The sequence below is a fragment of the Anopheles moucheti genome, chromosome 3, assembly GCF_943734755.1.
Source record: "Anopheles moucheti chromosome 3, idAnoMoucSN_F20_07, whole genome shotgun sequence".
NCBI classification, from domain to species: domain Eukaryota; kingdom Metazoa; phylum Arthropoda; class Insecta; order Diptera; family Culicidae; genus Anopheles; species Anopheles moucheti.
In genome coordinates, this window is record NC_069141.1 from 50,336,957 (window position 1) to 50,354,467 (window position 17,511).

Sequence of the window (17,511 nt, forward strand, 5' to 3'; positions counted from 1 at the left end):
TCCGATCTTTCTGTTGAATTTGGTCTACGAGTAAGCTTACAGTACAGTGTTTTAACAGGTGATCGAACATTCCAGGGATAAAAATTACTTATTACTCGTCCTGTACTTAGCCTGTTCTTCCTCTCATGTTCGCTTCAATAGAGTTAATTGAATAAATTTAAATTATTAAAAAAAAATATCTATTTCTCTTCTTCACTGGTAGAACAACGTCAAGAGGTCTAGGAACTGCCATTTCTGGCTTTCTTTGACTTTATTTACCCATAGCTGGATAATCAGTCCTGCGTACGGTCATGATGGGATTTTGGACCGGTTCTGTCGTGTGAAGACCGGCACCGCTACCAGTACACCGTAGGGCTGCCCCCTGGTTATTATTAATTTGAAAAAAAAAATTGGTTCGATAATTTTTTTTCTTGTAGTTTTCTTAGAAAAAGTTTTGTTTACATTTTTGTCATACGAGAAATATGGCCTAACCTGGTACAGACCAGTAAGACATTTGTTTAGCAGTTGGCCGAATCCTTCATTATGAAAATAATCTAATCCTTTTTTTCCTAGGCTTAGCCTGGCTTGCCATTTGTATGGGTCGTTGAAAACGGATAAGCCTGGAAACTTTAAAACGCATAAAAAAAACTGACTTAGAGTATAATTCCGGTCATTGTTTGCATGTTTGCCATATTTTCCAAAATGTTAACAATTTTTTTTTTTATGAAAACATAAAAAAAAATATCGAACCAGATTTTGTAATATTTTTAATAATCATACTTGTAACTTGTTTCGAATGAATTGAATTTAAAGTTGACTTTCTAAACCTTAATCAAGCGATCAATTGTGGTTCCGCAAGAATTATCCCTTATGGCATTCTGTATGTTAAAATTCTATGTCTTTTAAGAATCTGTTCGGAATGATACAGCCCGGTACTTGAATTATTTGGCAGATTCAGGCTGAAAGCTTACGCTTTCTAACTTATGGCATGATTTACTCCATGTCTCCTGTCGAATGTAACACAAAATTTAGCAGCCGTAAGTGACGTGTATTTGGCAATAAACTTACCTCGACTTCACTAAGAAAAAGTATATATGAAACAGATAAAAAATCATAAATACATTCGTGAGGAACCTTACAACAGTCGTGAGAAAGGTTCCCAACGATCTGTCAGATAGGGCAATGTAAACAGAAGGAAAAAATGCAAGGGATAAAAACGATCCTAGGATGCACTTGCAATACGAAATACAATAAAATAAAGATGTTTTTTTTGCAAAGGTGATGTGATGGAAAAAAGGTCTTGCTTCTTCATATCAATAGGAAATTATGTCCTTGCTGTCAACTAGCTATCTGAGATCATGAATTCCAATCCATATAAGGATGGAGACGCCCTGTATTTTGTTAAACACTGGAAGCTTACTGGTAAATCTCGAACAAGAAAGCTTGCCAGTCCAAGACCAAGATTCTCAATTCCCCGTCGTTGTATGGTTCCGTTTTTCATTCTAATTAATTATTCACTTTCTATACCCATCAGGCTAAGCCACCGACAGAAGACGCATTATTCGTCATCTCGCTAGATACTGCGAACACTGATGATAGTAAGGATACCGGATTGGTCAGCTCCGTAGACACCATCGTGTCCTTTCTTTTCCCCCTCTGCGACCGTCCGTACAGCGATGACATCTACAACTATCGCAGCCGTTGTTGCACCGTCAGCGCCAACGCTGGTGGCACCCACTACCACAGCACCGTGTCGTTCTTCCGTACCCGTGGTTTCGATTCGCAGTGTTGATCTACCGAACACCGCTGGCGACGGTATAGGAGGCAATACCAGTGGGGGTCGCTTGATACGCAGAAAGGAGTTTCTATCCGAGACAAACCGTACAACATCGCTGAAAACACTGTCGTGTGATTTGAGTGAGATACTGGTGAAAAATCTAAGCTTGAGACGCAGTGAAACATCCGAACGGCGCCCGCACGCGGACACACTCGACGTGCTGTCGGCAGCGTCGTCAGGTACGGTGCAGCAACACTCACAGTGCAGCATCATCACTGCAGGAAGTGGTGGCACCGACTGTGTTGGTAGTAGTAGTGGTTCCAGCGTTTGCGCGGTTGATAGTGGCAGCCGTACGCAAGGTACGCTGTGCGATACGTTCACGTCGGTGAACAAGTTCATTCGGTTGAAACGCGTTTCGAGTGATGGTAACAATCTGAGCCGGCTGTCCGCGGTAGTCACGACGAATGCCGGCGGTGGTGCGAACTATACCAAAATCGTAGACCAGCCTGTGCCGGGCAAACCGCCGCCCGGGTCTTTTAAGCGGGTGGAAATAAGTGTGTGTGAACGAGCGCCCAGTAAGAAACCATTTGGCCACAGCGCTCAACCCACCGTGTGTGAATCTGAGTCCGATAGTGGTGAAGAAGAAGAAAGTAGCAACGAATTGTCGAAAGGCGGGGTAGTGCGCAAAAGTGTCATTGTGAACCAGCTCGATCAAGTGGACGAGCACTGTCCGCTGCTAGTGGTGGATGAAGATGGCCGTGCACCGACCATAGCACTTCAGAAGAAGAAAACGACCCTGGTATTTACGAGAAAAAAAGTTCCGGAAGGTACTAGTAGTGCGACAGCGACGATCGCCCGTAGATCGAGTGATCGCGATTTAACGTCATCCGCTACCGGTTCTGCGTGCGGTGCATCCAAAGTGCTTCTTCGTCGCCGTGTGCGATTAAGTGGGGATTGGTTGGGGAAAAGTGTAGAAACTAGTGAGAAACGGGAAGTGAAAAGGCGTAGCTTGCAGTGGCCAATCGGTGTATCGTCTGCTGCTGGTAGCAGTGATAACAGAACGGCACAGTTCAGCGACGTGCTCGAGTGTGGACGGCGAAGTAGTGGCACAACGCCAAACAAATTTCGTCACTCCTGGAACGCACCGGGATACGACATTCTCGAAGAAGAATCTGGCCTAGGAGGAAAGGGTGAACATTTAGGAAAGGTAGGTTGGTTTTACTTTTTGAGATACTGAAATTGGACAAAAGGAGCAACAAAATAATTGACCTTATGTGCCTTATGTGCCTTTGCAGGATTTTGCCTCTATCATTCACAACCTGGCTGGGCTAAGGAGTCACCACCTTGCGAATGGGACACATGAGTCCGTGTCCCTGCTCGAGCAGCACTCGCCTCAGATTGTGCCGTCGAGGGCAACACGTCCTACCTCACTCGGGGGCTCCGGCCAGGGGCTCCGACGGGGTCCAACGAGCTGGATCCAATCGTCCCCGCTGGTGCCCACGAGTGGGGTAGGTACGGTAGGTATGGTCAGTGGTGTTGCCGGTGGTGGCAATGGCGAAAGCAGCCCGCACACCGGTGCACTGAGCGGTGGTCCGGTACCTCGCAAGCGGCGCTTTGAAGCATTTCTCAAGAATCTCGTCTGGTGGCCATCGAAAGAGCCACCACCGGCAGCACCGCCACCACCACCGCCACCACTGCTCAGCTCGCCGGAAATCAAAATCAGCAAGAGCCCGTCCGAGCAAAATCTTGCCGAAATAACGCGCAGCCGGTTGAACATCTCAACCACCTCGCTGTCATCCGTGCATCAGAAGCTGTGGTCGGTAGTGCCACTGCTGAAGCGAGACGTTAGCTGCAACAGTCTAGCGTCCCCGAAAACGACGCCTCTACTGCTGGATGGTCAGATGGCGTCCTCTGGCGAGTGTACCGGTGGTCCTGGATTGCTCACAATCGGTGGTCTGAAGGGTACCGGCGGTCCCGGCGGGTTGCGAAAGTGTGAAACCGTGCTGGCACTCACAAACGCAACCTCCCAAACGTTGGAACCGATACGGCCGCTTAATCGGCTGCGTAACTGCGCCTCGGTAGCAACCTGTTCCCGTTGTTCTAGTCTTCTTTCACTGGCCGCTGCTGGTTCGCGCTACTCGCTCAACGCCTCCAACGGTGCGTTCGTGCCCGTATCCTCCGGCGGGTCGCACGATGAAAACGACCCGCCTGATGTACCGAAACCGAAAAAAGCTTCACTCGATGGCGTCTCGAAGCGGAAGTACGTGGGCAATCTGCTGCGGTTAACGACCACCAGCTGCTCCTCATCCAGCTCCTCCTCGGGCGCGTCGTCGCCCAGCTCATCAGCCACACCGTCGTCATCCTCGTCCGGGGCCTCGTCGCCGAGCCCAAACTCCGCAACCGGTAGTCCGGCCGGGGCATCTGTCTCGTCCAAAACCGTTATGTTTGCTCCTAGTCCCACGCAGCAGCTGGTACCGGTATCACCGATCAACAGCAGCAGCACGCTGACAACGACAAAGGCCTTAACGCCTACGATTAAGTTCACCTGCAAACTGTGCCTTGGAGAGTTCAGTGCCGAGAACCTGACACGTATCACGCAGTGTGCTTGCTCGTTCTGCACCGAGGTAAGTTTGAAACATTTGCAACAGCAACAACAAAAAAACGCCTTAGCGCACTTATTTCGATGAGCAAAATTTCCGACCCCAGGTTGGAAATAGACGATCGACTTGAAAGTCCGCAAAATAACCCAGGCTCCCATAATGGCTTGCGGCTGGGGAGAAACCCCAGCGTGTGATGTTGTACTGCTGCCTGCAAAGCATGTTGCTTATTTCCCCTACGCAGTCGAAGTTTAATTGAATGTCAGTGCGTGTGAAACATGTGCTGTGTACGGTCAGCAACTCCACAGCTATAGATTGGCATACTGTGCGTTGCCGAGAGAGTGATACGATAAGATGCCGGCGGTATTAAATGACGGATAGCCTCCAGCACGACAAGTACCGTTTTATGCCATCGAACTTCCGTTGCGTGTGTTCTCTTTCTGTCTTGCACGATCCTCGATTACAGATGTAGAGTTGGCTTAACACTTCGCGTCGCCTCTTATGCGATCTACCCTATTAAGGAAGGATCGCGTACCTACGAGGGGAGGGCGACACACGTTCCACGGGTGAGACGGAGGCATTGAGGGGCAGGTCGCGTACAAGATAACTGTAGTACACCTCGCCATCGCCTTGCGTGCGATGGCCGGTTCGTGAAAACCGGTATCGCTGCATCCGGCGTAGAGTGAGGGATCATTGAGTGTTGAGCGCACACATTTGGAGTGCGCCATGTGTTGGTGTGGGCACGACCAGGAAGCAGTTGAAAGTTGTGCAGAAAAGTACTCAGACAGAGCAGCGGCGGCTCCCCGGGGGGGTTGAGAAAAACAAACATTTCGCGTCATAAATAAATGACGATATATTCGTGCGCGAGGATCTATTCCTCGCAATTCTCCCTTCCGGAGTGGATAAAACGAGTTACATCTTATTCATTCGCACGTACCCCGAAGTAGTACAATCTCTGTATACGACGCAAGGTGTGTGTCGTAGTATCAGTTCAGTGTTGCTCAGCGTGCTAATAAAAGTGAAGACCATGTTATGAATGATGCTAATAAAAACCGAACAAATGGAGCATCCCGCACAATTGGGATTTGCCAGCACGGAGGTACTGTGTGTGTGTGTGTGTGTGTGTGTGTGTGTGTGTGTGTGTGCATTAAGGGCATGCAATAAAATCCATGTCGCGAGTAAATTACATCCCATAATTCCGTCTTCCATTCCTCCTTGGGAGACACTTTCATTTACGACTTGGGGTAATATCGCGTGGAAGCAAAACATCATCCGGGCATGGTCGTGGTGAGTCAGAAGCAATTGTGTTATTAGCTTGTCCTCCTGGCAATCTCGGACAACCCAGAACCGCTGGAATATCAAACCATCCCTAATCATACTCCTCCAACCCGACCGTACACTTTCCGCTTATGATCTGGTCACACTTTTCCAGTATTTCTAGATCTTCCGGCCCGAGTGGTGTACCGACACCAGGTAGTGTCGTTGCGGGCATAAAGATGACGGTGCGATAAGTTTTGCGACAGGATGGGGGTTAGCCGGTATCTCTACAAAACGAAGGGCAGCCATCCATCCGCAACATTCTTAAGTCGGTCAGGTTTGCGGTATAAACCAAAATTAACGGCAAGATTCCGGTTACGAACCGGTTTGCGCGAGGGCAAATATTTGCCATTTGACGAATTGCAAGACTTTACAGACATTCTTATTCACCGGTGCTGATGCTGCTGCTGTTGCTGTCTTGTCAAAAACTCATCAAAGTCGTACTCGCTGTACTGCGCATGTTTTGAATAAGCGCAAAAACAGGGCATCTGAATTCTCGTCATTGTTATCATTAAGGATGTTTTTTTGATAAAGTGGGCTACACGTTAGCAATTTAAAACGATTGGAAAGTGTGCTATTGATAGATTGTGTTTACTCACTGTTTTCATTTGTGGCTTATTTTGTTTTTTTTTTTTATCTAATGAAGCTTAACCAATCTACCATCGCTGCATTACATAGCAGTTTTTTAATTGAGTTTGTTTCATTTTTTACAATAATTCATTTGCGATTCAAATGGTTCTATAAGAGTACTTCTTGGTCTAAGGCAGCAAAATGTGTGGTTCGAATACATCTGAACCGGCTAATCCGTAGTAAGAACTGATCCTAGCCAATCGGCTTCGTGTTAGGAAAGTTCATCAGTAGACTATTGGAAGACAGAATAGTGTTAATACATTAGAAGTATACAACAATACTAATTAACAATAACGATTCTTGCTACAATTGAATTGTTTAAATTCGACAACTGGTCATTAAAAATTTCGTCCTAAAGCTACTGAAAAAGCTTTACAAGCACAAGTAACGATGTATACAGCTCAAATCAATTTACTTTGCTTTGATTCGTCACTCTTCGTTATATTAGTCATTGTGAATGTAGCTGAACACTTACATTTGCATTAATCGTACATAAAGTTTTATCAATGCATGTACAACACTTTCTCTACTTGCAATAGAGACTACAAAATACTGACTAAATTATTCAACACGCCAAACACAACACTTCATGCCGTGGAATAATGTCAAGCAGATTTTGTCCCATGGCTTACACACACACACACACACACGGTACGCCACGGATGTCTTCTCGACCATTTTGAGCCATTTCAAGTGGGTGTGTGCCGGTGATGTCAGTGAACTGCTTAAGAAGTGCTCAGTGCTCGGACTGCTCGGCAACCGAGATGAGATGCCCCGTGTGCCTTGAAGTTTCTGCACAATTTCTAAGTGCAAGTGTATATCCTTGGGCCTCTGTATGTGTGTATTTTGTACGTTGACTTTGCAATGTGATTATGCCATACGGCATGCGCCTCCATCACATGCCCTGAAGCAGCACAGAAACCGGCGCTTGTTTCTCATCCAAGCTGAACCATCTAGCATTCTTCCTTTTAGTAGCGTTCTGAATGGTTTTGCTAGTAAAACCGGTGTAAATTAATCCAACAGTCAGCAACATTGGGTCTAGTCTCTAATGATGTGCTGTGTTCGTGTGTGTTCTTGGTTTCGTGCGTTGAAGTTGGCCGTACTCAAGCGACACAATGAAGCAGTATTAAGCCGGTCGCTATCTTCAATGGTAGGTACGAAGAGAGCTCTATCCCGGCAAGTTGTCGCATGCAATGTTATTATTTAGCCTAACAGAGCGAAGAGCCATAACTGTGCGCCATGATGGGCTATATGAATGAACAGTGAGCTTGCAAGCAAATTCTCAGAAGAAATCTAATTCCTGAAACAGCAGCTCGGCAATGTAGCGCAACATTGTAAACTTATATCTCTGTATGCTAATATCAATCAATGCAACGAAGATAAAGAAGAATTTCATTACAAACCGAATGAATTATTATTCTACCGACCTCGAGTAACACGTTTTCTATTGCTGTAAATATAGAAACACAAAAAGAGGATGCTCTACGACAAACGAAACCAACACACAAGAAACACTTTGCAACAGTTTCATCCTTTTTTTCCGCTACCTAACTGAAGTAATTGAAACTTTTTTAATTGTTTGCATTGCAAGATCAAGTTGCTTGTGTGGGAAAATAGAAGAACGAAAACGAATTCCGCCCGAAGGTCAGTTTCAATTCCTCCTGCAGACACACCGATGAAAGGAAATGGAGAGCAAGTACAACAGCAAAAAAATGGGAAAATTAAATGAACCCACTTACACGCTCTCGAGGGTACATGGGGTCTTTTTAAGCAGATTACGTAGGACATTGGTTGCCTATTCTAGCCTTCCGGCGGGAACGGCGATGAAGTTACTTCTTCGGTACGATTTTGCGGAAAGTTTGCTTTTTTATTTGAATTCTTTCCTGTGCTCACTTTGCCCACTTTTTAGCTGCAGGATCACGATTTCGGTGCACATTTGTTCGCTGCTGCCTTCGATCTTCAGCCTGTATAGAGCCCTGCCCCTGAGTGTTTGGTGTGATTTAAGATTCCGAACAGCGGCACTCGGATGTGGCATTTTAAAACGATTTCTTGGGGAATAGCGAATGTGGTTCAACAGTATGAATTTGTTCATTTACTCTCACTCACTCTCTCAGCCGCTGTACATTCCATTCAGTGTGAAACGAATGACCTAGTTTTTTTATCTTCCCCATACTTTATGACTTCCTTCTGTGAAGCTGCGTAGGAACCAGGATACCATTCCAACGCCCTTGCAAGTCTGAACGTAGATGACGGTGAAATTGAACAGCCCAACACAATTGAATGGGTTGTTTTCGATGGAATATTTCTGTACTATGAATGTTTGTTTGTAATGCATGCCTAGCCGCCGGATGAATTATGCAATGAAATCAGTTTTATGTTATCTAGAAATGGAAATAATTCATTCCATCCTTGTTAGTCCGATATACAACAATGCAATACAGATTTATTACTTTTTTTTATTAAATATGACGAGTTTGTTGCATTGTCAAACGCAGGGTTAATTCTCAAGAAATTTGAATTTAAGTTTATGTGATATGCAAAGCAGATTCGTTTGATTGGGTTTGATTGATTATTCTTGTATTACTTCATTAATCGCGAAAATTACATTAGAAAAGTCAACGCTTTCCGGCTATAATTTGCCTTTCTAGGTAATTGAACCAACGTGACCCTTTTGTGACCTTGTAAGTGAGCTGTGGTAGAACACTTCGTATAGTGAAATACTTAAAAGCTAAACTACTAAACTGCGTACTTTGCTGAACGCTGCTATTAGAGCTGCTATCTGAGGCCTTTCGACGCACCCATCCGCTAACCGTTCTTCGATCGATGCCAAATTGATTAGCAACTGGGAGGAAACTCGTGGTGGAATTTCCAATCGATTAACGACCAAATGTATCTCCGTGAGAATGTCCTCCAACGCCAAACCTTTCTGTGTTTTAAGTTGCTGGATTTCTGTAATGTAAATGAAGCACATTATTCCTCTCTTCAACACTTATCACGTTAAAAGCATACGTACTTTCATAGCATGTTTTGAATGATTCCTCGTTAAGCAGCCAGAATATAATGTCATTGATGTCCTCTTTTAGAGGATGCCCAACGCAGTTGTACACATTCACCTCCGTCACTTTTTTATACGCCATCCAGGTGCTTTGGAGGACGTTGAGCACTTTTCGCATATCGCCACCAGCTAGAGTCATGAGTGCCTTTTTGCCATCGGCAGTCACGTCGATTCTAAACAAACAAATAGATTATATGAATGTATCTCATCGACACTGAATTGCTTGTTTGTTGTTCGTTTGCTCTTACCCTTCCGCTTCGATAACGTGCTCTAATCGGGGGAGAATCTGATCAGGCGACAGTGGTGCAAAGCGGAACCGTGTACAGCGCGACTGTATGGCCGGAATGATTTTGCTGAGGTAGTTGCAAATAATACAGAATCGCACATTTTCCGTATACTTTTCGATGATGCGCCTCAGCGCATTTTGTGCGTCATTAGTCATGGCATCGGCTTCATCTAGTATGATCAGCTTATATCCACCCTTGAATATGGTTTTCGTAGAAGCGAAATCCAAAATTTGGCCACGCACTATGTTGATGCCACGATCGTCGGACGCATTCAGTTCGAGCACCATCGAACCAAAGGATTGCGGTTTGTACAGCTGTCGGGCACAGGCAAGAATGGTACTAGTTTTGCCCGTTCCCGGAGGCCCGTAAAACAACAGATGTGGTAACTGTTCTTCCTTGATGAATTTGTTGACTATTGAAAGAAGGTAAAAAAGCGGTCAAACAAACATGCGAACATGAAAATTTCTAGCCTCAAGGGGCCAAGTGTTACTGCCCTCAGCTGTTTTTACTTACTCGTGCCAATGATTTCCTCGTGCGAAATGAGGTCCGTAAGTTTGGCAGGGCGGTATTTCTCTACCCATGGCAGGTTAGACTTTACGTTCGTATCCATCCTTGCAAAACTTTGAACAAACAACACAAATAAAAGGCCAATTGTGTCGAAAACCTGCTGTTCCGACGACGAATGAACCGCAAGCACGCACAGCTAGCACGAACGTCAGATGGGTTGTGTTTGTTTTGGCGGGCAACACCGCTTTGACAGTCGTCGTTTGAGAGTTGCCGTCTATACCTACTGGTTCAAGAGTGCTCCGTTTGAGTTAACCCTTGAAGAGCAGCGAGCACGTGGCGCGATTGAATATTTGAAATGTGTTCGCAACTTCGGTTTGATTTCATATTTTATTTTTTTCTGTTTTTAATTTGAGTGTATAATATTATACATTTGAACTTGATTCATTGTGTACGTTTTTATACAATTGCATTGATTTATTTTTACATATCTTAGCTATGTTGAATTGCACTTTGTTTTCAACATTCCGAAGTTTATGAATGTTATGCCTCGTATTAAAATACAATTCCTTCTCAACATAAAGACAATGATGGAATAATCTGCACCAATGCATTCGATCCGTGTACTTCGCAGACATCGTATGTTCCGCTTGCACACACCAATCCTACTCACCCGTCCGCCACTCTGGATGATCAATGGTTTTACTTTAACTATTCGGCAGTTTCGGCCCACCCGATACGTTTAATTTAATATTCTGAACGGATAGAATAGAAACTGCTTTACGGGCCACGAATACTTTCCCGCGAGCTTCTGAATGGAACTGAACCATAAATTCTCCAATTACGACGTGATCCTATTGATGGTAGATCCTTCACCGGCGAAGCTTACGTTCGCCTCTTCCGCTTTTGTTTTACCGGCTCTGGAATAAATTGCACCAAGTATGGAGCACCCTTTTCAGTGCGATCATTTAATCGAATATTCATTCAGTCGTTTCAAACGGTAGCGTGGTACGGAACGTGAACCGTATTTCTTAGCAGTTTCGAGAAGCAATAAACATCCGTAGTATACTGTCGTTGTAATTTAATGTACAGCTCTGGGGCTTCTATGTGTGCCCTGACGACCTGAGACATTATTAAACTTCGCCTTTTCCTCTCCCGCGTGCGATGCAGCAGCAGATAAGGATGTTTTTCTTTTCGGTACACCATCTTCCGTATCACACGATACGGCACTTGAGTGTCATATATCGGGCCGACATTCCAAGAAGTTTTTACTCCGCAGCGTTCAACGGCATCGCTTGCCCTGTCTACCACCCGCATTTTACCAATCCGATGGGTCGGTTTGGATTACCGAGTCTTAGCTAAACAATTTTACTAAGTGGTCTCAACGAGAAGACTGGCGCAGCAGCATTCGTTTCGTCGAAGCTTACAGGATGCTTTGACTTGACGGTATCGTCATCATCTTTTAACCGTGCACGTCATTAAAGGCCAACCCAGAACTTGACTGCTCCACATGCAGAATGTGGGTTTTGTATTTTGTTTTCTTTTTCGGTTGCAATGTTTATGTAGAATACGTTTTTTAAGCAAAACTAAACTTCACGGACGCGAAAGGCCGTAGTATGTTTGGGAAGTCTAATCGATACGAATGTATGATGCTGACGATGCAGAAGTCAGGCTCGAGTGAGGGTTTGGTTGGTATGACCCGTTTCGATGTGAAATGTGATGATGATTATCGGAATCCACAAAATGATGCTAAAGCCACTGCGGCAATCGTAAAACCGAAGCTCATGACAAAATGTTCTTTCAACGGCAACATCGAGTGTCGCGAAAGATTCAATCAACAAAAAAACTGAGGCTGATACGATGTGGTTATTTTGCGTTGATACTTGTTTGAAAGCATTTGTAAAATTTTTAGAGCATGTTTATATCGAATTTTTTATGTTCCTTCTCTTAATCATCAACGTTATGTTTCACAAACACGGAATGAACAAGAAACATCCGGATCAAGCCTGAATAAAATTCATCCAAACTAATGCAGTCCATCACCTATAATTTGAAATTTATTAAAGATAAAAACAATGTTTAAATAACTTGTTTGAAAATCAATTTTACTTCTTTCAAAATTTTTAATTTTTTTGTTAGCATTATTGTATGAGTTATTGAAAAAAAAACGGTTTTTGGCGCTTAACATTAATTTTTTAAAAATAGTAATATAACATAGTAAAGACATGTTAGCTTCATCTGGTACCATCGGCTGGACCTGATATCAATTTTTCTTCTGCCGATCGTATGTGACATATTTTATTTTTTTATTAGTTTTATGTAATGCTACGCTATGTTAATAAAGGTGTGGTCCTATAATATCATACCAGGAAAGTCTGGACCTATCCTTCATCTACGAGATCAAAATCAGTTAAATTATGTTCAGAAAAGTGATGTTAAAAAATGTTTAAAAATTGCCTCAGCCGTTAGTTGTCATGCGAGCAATAACGATTATGTTTCAGGGCGGGCATAGCAAACATTTGAACAAATCTAGCTGTGTTGTATTTCTATGTATATACAATTTAGATTTAGATAAAGATTTTGTTCTCTTACTGTCTGAACGTTCTTGAAAGGAGTGCTTGGAATTTTAAAACGAATTTAAACCTCATTGGTAAACTAATTGGCTCGTGTTAAACTTATGAAACACTCATTTTTTGCCCAACCCAATTTGATTGATCACGCTAGCAGTTAGAGGGTTCGTTTTTGTCTAATAAACGGTGTGAATGTAACGCTAAAGCTGTAGCAGCACCGCGCAGCAGCAGCTTAACCGATCCGCGATCGTATGGATGAAGGAACCGTCCAGACTTGCTGGGTAAGTGGGTGTTGATCGTTTTGCAATTTCGATGCACAATAGCACAATCGCTGTTTGGGGCCCCTCCACGTTTCAGTAGGACAGTCCGCACGCTCCTTGCTATCTTACAGCTGAAATCTCGCGGCTAATGTCCGGTTCGCCGAATGGCGTTTGAAATCGGAACTGGTGTAATAACTACCGGGCGGGAGAGCAATACTCGTTACACCACCATCGGCTGCACGAAAGGGCAGTGGACGGGCGCTTGCTAAACGTTTCATGTCGATCGTTTTGGGGACGTTCATCTTGATAAGCGTTAGAACTTTTGCAAGTGCGCCGGGGAGAGGTACATTACTGAGCTGCCACCTTAAAGTCGATCTGATGAATGGTCGATAACGTTACGAAACGGTACTGTTTCGCTCGGCAGTAATTCATCACACCTGGTGAAGATGGTGAATAAAACGATCAAAGGGCAGCTAGACGTGTCGACAAGAGTCTGGAAATACAATGAATTTAATTGTACGTTACTGGCCGAGAGTACAGATCGCTCGGAACATTTGCATCACCTGGTCCGAGCTGGAAGGGTGGGAGTTATGGGGAGGTCGAGTGTGGGTAAGGTCACGAAGTATCAATTATCATTTCGTAATCACAGCTATCGAGTACTAATGATACATTGTGATGAAATATTATATCTCCCTGTTATGTTATTTGTTTTATATTCACAAATATTATGACACTTTTGCACATCCATTGAATATTCTTTCTAAAAATAAAGGCATAGTTCTTCAACAAATGTCCCTGTCAGTTTCTCGACAAGCTGACGACGATGGTTTTATTAAGCATTTCGGAGCATCATTAAAACCATCGCATTGCATCGTGCAATGATCGATTTAAAAAGCAACAAAATAGCCTTAAAATAATTAATTATCGTCCATTTTGCTCATGTTTAATGGTTTAAATTTTGCAACTAACAAACAACATTACCGTAATACTAATTTAATGTTCCCGTTTTTTCATTCCTTTTCACTCCACAGTGCATGACGGCCTACATCGAGTTTGAAATTTCCGAGGGTGCGTACGAAGTGTCCTGTCCGGATGCCATGTGTCCCGCCCAGGGTATCATAACGATTGCGGAAATAACCGCACTGGCATCATCGTCCCTGGTGGAGAAGCACCACCGTTATCGACTGAATAGAGGTGAGCATCGGGTGGAGCTCTCATCTTCTCCACCCGGGCAGAACTGAAATTCCACTGAAATGTTAAAAAGTATTAAGAATAATTCGGCAGGTGTTTTGGGAGGATGTCTTTCACTTTCACGTCTATCTATGTGTAGCTCATTTTTTGGTTTTAAATCCAAACCCCGAGAGGGGTGAAGTTTGGAATGTCCTCAAAATGTACACCATCAATTGCGTTTGACGTGATAGGGTTTTTCGTAGTCATTTGGGGATTTGCCCAGTTAATCTTCATTCCGAGGTTGCTGGGAATTAACTGCTACAAATGATGACAAAGGATGCACAGGATATGGCAAGGTTTGGGTTAACTAATATAAGTTTGCACCCCCGAAGCTTAGAAAAGATAGGCAAATTCATATCCCAGCTAAGGCAAAGGGCTCTACAGAGTTTTCCTCTAACGATCACCACTCGTGTGATGTTAGTGAATATTTTAATACAAGCGAACTTTGATAAAATGTTCTTGTTTCCCAGTGGTGTTTCACAAAAATTATAGGTCAAAGAAATCTTTAAACTTTACCAAAACCACGCTCCATCGCTCCACGCGTCGTTAAGTAGTTAAATCTTATAGCTCGATCATCTGTATTTGAGACAAGTTTGTTTAATCTCCTACCATTTTTGCATTTTTTTGTGCACACACAGAAGGATTCTCGATTGTGATGAGGCCGTGGTCTCGAATGTGGGGTGTAAGTTTGATGGAACGAAATGGTGTAGAAATGGTCACAGAATTGGATTGAGTTCGTTGAGTTTGTTAACTAAAATATTCCATTCCGTGCTAGAGTATTTAATCCAACAAATTCGATTCTATCGAAGTGGTGTAACGAAAGCTCGCAATGCAAATCAAAAACGCCCTTCTATCGTTCGCGTGACTATTAACAAAACACAACCTATAACTCCACCGATTTCTCGGTAACATTAGAAAGCGACTATCGATTGATGAAATATTTCACTCAAATGTGATACATCAATTGGCCAACCGACGTCAGTCTGCTCACATTCGCACACCGGATGTGCCACCACATGGTTCGCAACGCGCTGCGGCAAATCACGCATGACGACATGGTTCGTGTGTACGGTAGCACCAAATGGGATGAATAATTTATACAAATCATCTGCAAATAAACAACCCAGTCCCAGTGGGTTTTGATTTATTATGGATCATTAATCCGTTCTGACCACCCCGGGGCGTGGGGACTGTGCAGGGCAGGGCGGGTTCCTCGCCTTATTCTCACCGGAAGCCTTACACACGTTTGTCATGGGGATTTGGCTGTCAAATAAGTTTTCGGTGGCAGAGATTATTATCCTGTGAAGCTATCTCTATTTACATGTAATGATAAATGTTTTTTATTTCGTTTTATTTCGTTTCTCCATCGTGCAGAGGTAGAACTGGACCGATTCCGAACCTGGTGCCCAAAAGCGGGCTGTGAAACAATTTGTCTCGTCGGTGCAACGGAACAGCAGGCAGGCCAGGCAGGCACTAACCAAACCGGCTCCACGGTCTGTACCGATCGAATCGTGCCACTGTCACCATCGTCCTCCAGCATGCCGTCACCCTGTGCCGTACACTGTCCAACGTGTCGAGAGGATTTCTGTTCTGGCTGTAAGAAGACGGTAAGGATGCATTTGATGAAGTTCATCACATGTAGAGTATAAGGAATGTTGCATTAAGTTCTCGCAGGAAGTCTGAAGCGGGGCAGGGTAAAATTTGAATTATTAGATCACGCATATTAAAAAGTGTCTTAGGTTTTGTAGTTGTTCCAAATGTTAAGAATAATGTAACAGAACCGTGTCAACGATTGCGTTCCGGTCTTCGCAATCTTCAGGATATCTGCTATGCCATACAGGTCAGATAGTTCATCGTTCATTGTTGTTACCTCTCAGTGTCGACAAGGAGAATGAACCTCGAACTAGCTAAGCTGTTTGGCGGAGCAGACATCTTGGTAGTGGTCAAGGCCGGATGCATGTGACCGGGACACGTGATGAGGATCCCGGATTTAGGCTCTACCAGGAAGGTGCTTGTCAGTGACCCGCTCGGCACGAGGTGTAGCGGGGCACAACGAGTTAGTTGGCCGGATTAAGTGAAGTTTAACCTGTCGGAGATTTGATGCTGCCGGAGATATGAAGGAGAGCAGTCATGGACCGAGTTTCCTAGAAATTAATTGGTTTGCTACAAAAATTCCGGTTAAAATAGTCCATAGTTTCCACTACTGAAAAACGATCTTGATGTACTCTACTCTACTACTAACCATTCAAGACTCATGGCTATAGAGGCCTACCGGACGTATCACAGTGCAATATATGCTACGGCTACACTGCCTAGGTTGTACTCCGAAGTCCGAAATCGTACCAAGGAAACTGAATTCCTCAATTGCTTCTAGACAGGCACCATCACATGGTATCTTGTCGGGACATTGCACAAATAGTGTTGCGTTTTGGAATTTTGAATCGAAGTAACCATACGAAAATGTAACATTGTAATCCGCAGTAAAATAGTTTAAGGAAGCTATGACATTTTTTAAAATGGCTATATAAGCAGGAGCAATTGTTCAATAAAGCAGTTTTTCAAGGTTTCATTTATCAGAGCTCTGGTTTTCGGCACCTTACCCCCTTCCGTCTGAATAGGCTCCCCAAGCATTGGATATGGAGCAACTAGCGGAAAGGTCTGGTAAGCGGGACGAACCGCCACCTCTGCTTCATCGGGAAAACTCCGTTACCGTCGCACTGAGTCTTCAGCAAAAGGATCAGTCCTTCGCGTGGTCTGCCGAAGAAGCTCGGCGTGTAACAAATAGAGTCTACACCACATTTATCCTCGCTGCAAATGTTAAGGACACGCAGACCAAAATTTCGGTGATTGGTGAATTAGTTTACAAACATATGCGTATTTTAGTGACTGCTTCTGACGGAATTTTTGTTCAAGTTCACAACTCTGAAAGTTGCTAACACCTTTGAATTCCCTGGTCCCAACGCATATTTACTACAATTAAAACTCAGCTCAATCAATCGTAACAATCACCATTAGACAACGATAGTAACATTTATTTTGCTTCGTTTTTTTTCGTTACAGTGGCATCCAACGATGTCTTGCGAGGAGAATTCGCGCCGCCTGGCGGTGGACGGCCAAACGGACGCTTTGGGCATCCCGTTCGACAATGATCTCATCAAATGCTGCCCGATGTGCACCGTCCCGATCGAGAAGGACGAGGGCTGCGCGCAGATGATGTGCAAACGCTGCAAACACGTCTTCTGCTGGTACTGTCTCGCTAGTCTGGACGTGAGTATGGCTGCAGAAAACGCTTCCCAGTTGTCCGT

The 17,511-nt window shown here is 44.1% G+C and overlaps 2 protein-coding genes across 4 annotated transcripts in view; one reads left to right on the plus strand and one right to left on the minus strand.

Annotated features, from left to right (window-relative positions):
• Positions 1 to 17,511, plus strand: part of LOC128301058 (mucin-5AC) — a 50,588-nt gene that overhangs the window by 31,113 nt on the left and 1,964 nt on the right. For all 3 annotated transcript variants that reach the window (XM_053037368.1, XM_053037369.1, XM_053037365.1), the window contains 5 exons: positions 1,514 to 2,963; positions 3,052 to 4,380; positions 14,008 to 14,170; positions 15,581 to 15,813; positions 17,267 to 17,473. In XM_053037368.1, coding sequence (XP_052893328.1) covers positions 1,656 to 2,963; positions 3,052 to 4,380; positions 14,008 to 14,170; positions 15,581 to 15,813; positions 17,267 to 17,473 — 3,240 coding nt within the window. In that variant the 5' untranslated portion in view covers positions 1,514 to 1,655. The remainder of the gene's footprint in view (positions 1 to 1,513; positions 2,964 to 3,051; positions 4,381 to 14,007; positions 14,171 to 15,580; positions 15,814 to 17,266; positions 17,474 to 17,511) is intronic.
• Positions 8,863 to 10,343, minus strand: LOC128301060 (replication factor C subunit 5). The gene is made up of 4 exons (XM_053037370.1): positions 10,156 to 10,343; positions 9,604 to 10,054; positions 9,314 to 9,528; positions 8,863 to 9,249 (listed from the first exon to the last, which is right to left on the minus strand). Exons 1-4 carry the CDS (start codon positions 10,250 to 10,252, stop codon positions 9,029 to 9,031), a joined length of 984 nt encoding a protein of 327 aa, XP_052893330.1. The 5' UTR covers positions 10,253 to 10,343; the 3' UTR covers positions 8,863 to 9,028.